This window comes from Theropithecus gelada, unplaced genomic scaffold (assembly GCF_003255815.1).
Source record: "Theropithecus gelada isolate Dixy unplaced genomic scaffold, Tgel_1.0 HiC_scaffold_15884, whole genome shotgun sequence".
In the NCBI taxonomy this organism is placed as follows: Eukaryota; Metazoa; Chordata; class Mammalia; order Primates; family Cercopithecidae; genus Theropithecus; species Theropithecus gelada.
Genome location: NW_020257641.1, coordinates 3,831,127 through 3,837,126, shown reverse-complemented (window position 1 = coordinate 3,837,126; position 6,000 = coordinate 3,831,127). Strand labels below are relative to the sequence as shown.

General features: G+C 58.5%; 1 protein-coding gene across 1 annotated transcript in view; it reads right to left on the bottom strand.

Annotated features, from left to right (window-relative positions):
- Positions 1-644: 644 nt before the first annotated feature.
- Positions 645-6,000, bottom strand: part of LOC112617179 (zinc finger protein GLI2-like) — a 201,395-nt gene continuing 196,039 nt past the window's right edge. Inside the window, exon 14 of the mRNA XM_025373939.1 lies at positions 645-5,036. Coding sequence (XP_025229724.1) covers positions 2,569-5,036 — 2,468 coding nt within the window. The 3' untranslated portion in view covers positions 645-2,568. The remainder of the gene's footprint in view (positions 5,037-6,000) is intronic.

Sequence of the window (6,000 nt, the reverse complement as noted above, 5' to 3'; positions counted from 1 at the left end):
CATGTGGCTTTGGTGTCCACACTGCCCAACCTGCGTGCTAAGCCTTCTCTCCTGGAGAGGAGAGGATAAAGGGGTCTGGGCTGGGCGTTCAGAGGCCCGGCATGCCTGGTCCTTAGAAGGTGCCCTCTTACCCCTCTAATTCAGTCCTGGGGCTCTGCTCCCTGCTCCCTGTCTCTGGCCCTACCCCTAGATGGGGCCTCATGACTCATTCAAGGGCTCCCTGAGGTTTACTGCAGGGGCCACCAGCTGACTAGCCTGCCCGCTGGACCCAGGCTCTCCCTGTCCACCTGCTGGGCAGCCCCCTAGAGCTCAGAGCCCCTGTTCATGGCTGCTCCCCATGGGCCCCTTTGCCAAGGCCAACTGATGGGCATCCTGGAGGTGCCACCTGCCTGCCCTGACTCATTCTACCTGCACCAGAGCCTTGGGGGTTTGCCCATCTCACCCCACCCCACCCTGATGAAATGTGCTCCATCCGAGTGCCCACCAAAGGGAGGGGTCTGACCCCAGGAGTGTTTGGGTCTATACCCTGGTCTGCAATGCATATAGATGTTCAGAGCAGCTCACCAGGGGAGCAGTCAGATATTCACTGTGAAATGTCAGACCCTGCCCAGTCCCAAGGAGACAACAAACAAACAGCCAGTAAATGCCTCAGCATTAAACATTTCTTGGCAAAGGCGGGATAGTCAATTTTGACACTGTTAAGAAAAAATACAGCCTAATTTCTGCTCGAATGCACCAAATTTACTGCCCAGGTTCTCATTAACTACTGTCAAGGGAAAAGCAGATAGACAAGATAGATTATGAAAAAATTACTTTTTTAATGTACAAAAAGACTTATTTACAAGTTGAACATGTCATCTCAATTCATAGCATGTAGAAAAAGCTAAAAATGTTTTGGAGATATAAATTTGGCTGGACGACTCACCTGCAGTATATCCAGGGATGTCTTCTGTACAGAATAGATACAGGTTGGGACTGGCAAGGGAAATCCTGTCTCAGGAAGGTAATGGCCACACCACAGAGCCACAGACCCTTAGCAATGTTCCCTGGCTTTCATTTGCACTTGGCCTTGTCTCCCAACAGAGTTTGATGTGCTGAGACACAGGGGGCCCAGATAATGATGTTGGCCTTGTCCTCAAACTGTCCTAAGAGGTTCCTCATGGAAGCCAAGGTCACAGTCAGAGTCACACTCTGAGTGGTGCTGTTTGGCAAGGTTGCCACACATTCCCCATGAAAAGGTTTGGGGTGTGTGTGTATGTGTGTGTGTGTGTGTGTGTGTGGTGGGGAAGATGCACCAATTCACCCTACAGTGTGTTCAGGAATGATGTCTCCTGAAGCCATTTCCAGGTGGGTCTTGGTCACACTGAACAGGAAAATTCAATGACGCTCCCTCAGAGTCCTGAGGATCAACCCCTTCCCCTTTCTACCCCAATCACACTACCACACACGTCATCCTTCTCTGCCCAGTGACTCGGTGGGCAGAAGGAAGGGAATCCGGAGGATACCAGGCATGCACACTGGGGCTTGGCGGAGAACACTGGGCTGCTGGTGAGTGCTGGGGGAGCCTGCGCTGCCGTCAGGCCCTGGAGTTTTTCGTGGTAAAGTGGGTGGACACTGCATTGGAGAAACAGGACTGGGTAAACATGCAACTTCCTCTTCCTACTGGGAGATCCCCAGGGTGGCCTGAGGCTGGGTCCCTGGTGCACCCTCACTTCTCGAGGCCTCAGTCTATCCCTAACCCACAGTGGCTCCAGCAGCCCCGAGGTATTTAGAAACAAGTCTTCTTTTCAGGAAGGGCTACATTCTACATGCAAACACTGTAAACACGGTCTGAAGAGGCCAGGGCAGCTTCTGGGCTTGTCCCGAGGAGTACATTTTTTTCTTTCCTTTTTCTGGTGATACTTACATACTTTATTCGTTCATATACACTTGGATGGGCTGCCAGTCCCAGACTCGGCTTTATGGGGTAGAAGAGCCAGCTCTACCAAACCTGGAATCAGAATGTGTTTCTGAATCCTCCAGGTATAATCTGTGTTTTTCCTCTATGACAAGGGACGTTAGAGACCCCAAGAGTTAGGATCATAGAGGAATTCAGGTGGATCAGGAATTCCTTTTCCTTCCAAGTAGCAGAAGCAGCAGCTCATCTTTCCGGAGCAGAGTACCCAGTATGGCGTTCAGATTCAAAGCCAAATGCTCCCTACCGTCTTTCTGCATATCCTTGGAAAGGCTTTGGCCAAAGTAATCCCTCGTTAGCCGAATGTCAGCCCTGAAGAAGCCAGAACAGACTGGTCCTGTAAGCACCAAAGGCTGGAAAGCACTGTGTGAATGAGTTTTGCATTCCTTCCTGTCCTATGGAGACTTTTTTCATTGTTCTGAGGAATAATCCAAAAGACCAGAGAGGATGCCCATAAACCTTCTCTTACAACATCTGTCATCTGAAGCGGCCATTGTGCAACAACCCCTCAAGCCTATTTAATACTTTTTTGGAAAAAGACAAAACAGCTGGAACCCCTGGCTCTGGGCAGCGATGACCCCTCTGGGTGCACTCAGCGCCAGGCGCTTGGGGCTCTAGGTCATCATGTTCAGGAACTTGCTCTCCTCGGCAAGGCTGGTGAGCATGGAGCTCATGTCTCCAACAGCCATGTTGCTGATGCCTGCGGGGATGGAGGGCAGGGTCAGGGAGTTTCGGGGGGTGGTGAGGCGGGAGGAGTTCTGGGAGAGGCTGTGAAGGAGGCTGGGGCTCAGAGCACCCGAGAACAAACTTGAGTGATCGCCATCATCCATGATGGCATCAAAGTCAATTTGGGGGGCCTCCAAGAGCTGGGAGTCTACAGTGCTGGACACCTGGTTGACCCCTGGTGAGGGCAAGGGCTGGGGCTGGATGCTGTCCGGACAGGCCTGTGGCTGTGGTGGCTGGGACCGCATGACCTGGCAGCCCCCGAGGTTCTCCAGGCCTCCATCCTGTTCGTACATGTGGATCTGGCCGTAGTAGTAGAGCATGTTGTGGGCCGGGGCCCCACCTGTGTCCTGCGGAGGTGGCTGGGGAGGCATCGACCCCATGGTGCCCATCGCTCCCTTGGGCACAACTTCTGCTGTCTCCTGACTGGATGGCATGGCAGCCATGGCATGGCCTGTGGCCCTGGCATAGGCCAGCTGCTGCTGCACAGCACGTACCCCACGGTGGCGGCCAGCAGGGCTGGGCTCGAGGGGAGGCCGGGGCTGCACTAGACCAAAGCCTGCTGTAGCCACCCCCATCGGGCCTGGTTGGGGTTCCATGAAGCCAGGCTGGCGGGCAGGCAGAAGGCTGGGGACCTGGTGGTAGCTCTCCTGGCTCATGGGGGCTGCCAGGTGATGGCTCTGCTGTGGGTAGCTCTGGACTGGGTGAGGTGGTGGCACTCCAGCCAGGGCTGAATTGGGGACCCCAAGTTCCCTGTGGCGATTGCTCATCATGGTAGGGTCAGGTGCAACTTCTGTCTGCTGAGGGTGCCCCAGATGCCCTGGCTTGGCTGGCATGTTGCTGCAGGATTGGGGGAACTGGCTGAAGGCCCCACTGACGGTGCTGGGGCTCAGCTGGGGGTGGGCTTGGCCATAGCAGGCATGGGGGCTCATAGCGGTGGTCATGCCAGGACACTGGCTGCTGGCCACTGGCTGCCGCGGCTGCTGCATGTAGTTTACCCTGGGGATGCCCTGGGAGGGGGCTCCGCTGCGCGGCTGAAGGTGTGGCTGTGTGCTGTCCAGACCCCCGGGGCTCGCCTGTAGGCCTTGTGGACTGTAGCCTGGGTACTGGCCAAAGGCAGGCTTCTGCTGCACCAGCGCCAGGTTGCCCTGAGGAAACGGTGGAGGCTTCACCTGGCTGGCCAGGGCATCCACGGTGCCGGAGCTCACCTCGTTCCACTGCACAGGCATGTTATTTTTGTTCAGGCTGGAGGGCGCCCCAAAGCCTAACTGGCATTCTGCCAACACAGGCGCGGAGGGGCCCACGTTGGAGTCTGCAGCCACCAACCTGCGCTGGCCGTGCAGCCCCGGGCTGGGAAGTTTGGGGTTGTCAGAGAAGCCAGTGCTTTCCATGGGATACACCTGCCCGGCGCCCTCGTCCAGAGTGCCACTGGCGTGCGCCTTGATGTACTGCACCACGTCGTCGGGCAGCACCAGGTCGTCCTCTGGCAGCCCCAGGTCGCCCTCGGGCCCCGCGCCGTCGGCCCCTGCCGCCACGGCCTCCATCGCCACGTTCTCGCTGATGCTAGGCGGCCGGGGCGAGTAGGCGCCGCGGGCCAGGCCGCCGTCGGTGCTCGGGTGGCTCTGCAGGCGGAGGCCTCGTCTGTCGGCACACGGCGGCAATGGGCCGGGGTTCACGTTGTGGGCGCTGTGGAAGCGCTGCACCCGCGGTAGGGCCAGGGCATCGGGCCGCCGCACAGGGTCGCTGGCCCGTCTGGCTCCGCCGCCTGGAGCCTCGTGGGGGAAGGCGGGCGCAGCCCCCACGTGGCCGTGGCCATAGGTCGGCCCGTCGCTGCCACGCCGCGGCACCAGCGGGCGTGGGCAGCCGGCGGGCAGCGCGCGCTCGGGCGCGTCCAGCAGCGCCAGCCTGGTCCGCAGGCTCATGCGCTCCAGGCCTGGTAGCGGGGTGGGCGGGGGGCCGCCCGTGGCCGCAGCGTACTTGGCCCGCAGGCTGTACTGCTGCGCGGGCGTGAGGTTGAGCAGCCCAGAGCCGCCGCTGCACTGGCTGGCCTCGCTCGAGCGCCGCGACGCGTCCGTGGAGATGGGGTCGTAGGAGTCCGCGGAGCTGGCGTTGTGCGGGCGGCCAGCGCCCAGGGGCGAGGCCTCGCTGGAGCGGCGGCTGGAAAAGTAGGGGGAGATGCCGGAGGAGCGGCGGCTCACGGTGTAGGCAGAGCTGACGGTGCTGGTGGAGCTGTCGCGGCGCTCCTGCAGCTGGCTCAGCATGGTCACCTCGCCGGAGGACAGCTCCGACAGCCGAGGGTTGGGCAGCAGCCCCGCGGGCCCACCGCCCCCACTGCCGCTGAAGTTTTCCAGGATGGAGCCTGCGGGAAAGCAGAGGAGTCAGCACCGGGACAAGGGTGGGTAGCTGCCTGCTTTGACCATGCTCAGTCATCGCACTGGGCCTGGAGCCCGAGAAGAGGGCCTGGAACACAGTACACTCAGGAGATGCATGCTTTCTCTCTTTCTCTTTTTAGAGACAGGGTTTCCCAGGCTGGCCTTGAACTCCTGGGCTCAAGGGATCCTCCCTCCTCAGACTCTGGAGTAGCTAGGGCACACGTGTGCCACCATGCCCAGTGAGCAGATGGTTTTTCAATTAAGCAGGAGAAGGAAAAAGCAATATGTAAACAAATGGTGGCACTTATTGAAAGGGTAGGCAAGGGGAAGCCAGGAGGCCTAAGTCCCTATCTTAACTTTACCATTATCTGTCTGGCCTTGAATTCTCCTTTCTCTGGCCCTCAGTTTCTCCAGCTGTAGATAAATCTGTCTCTCCATAGGACTAAGTTATGGAGAGGAGGGGATGAGCAGCTCAGGAAGGCGCAGGTTGGTCTCCTGGCACTGTACCCTCACAGTCCGTGGAGGTGTTGCCACCTGGGCTCTCCTGAGATGGACTTTAAGGAGCAGACTATTACAGGGAGTACCCTGAGGTCCATACCCATGGAAGGAAAGACAGGCTGCAAGAGTGGGCAGAGGAGAAGTGAGCCCGGGAGGATCTCACAGGGAGCCCAGGACCTCCAATGGCTCTTCAGTGCTGCCCTGAGTTGGGCACCTCTCTGAGCCTCATCTTGATGGCTGGGCCTGTACACTTCTGTAGGGACCAGTCACTGCATGTGGGCCTGATGGGAAGGGGTGACCTTGGGTGGGGCATCTGTCTGCAACCCAGGAGATCCCTGTAGGGGGCTGAGAGTTCAAGGCCATTTACTGGTAGTCCCCACAAGTTGGGACGACAAATCCTCCCTTCAAGTGAGAGCAGGTGGTACATCAGTGTCGACCACAGTGGGCAGCCCG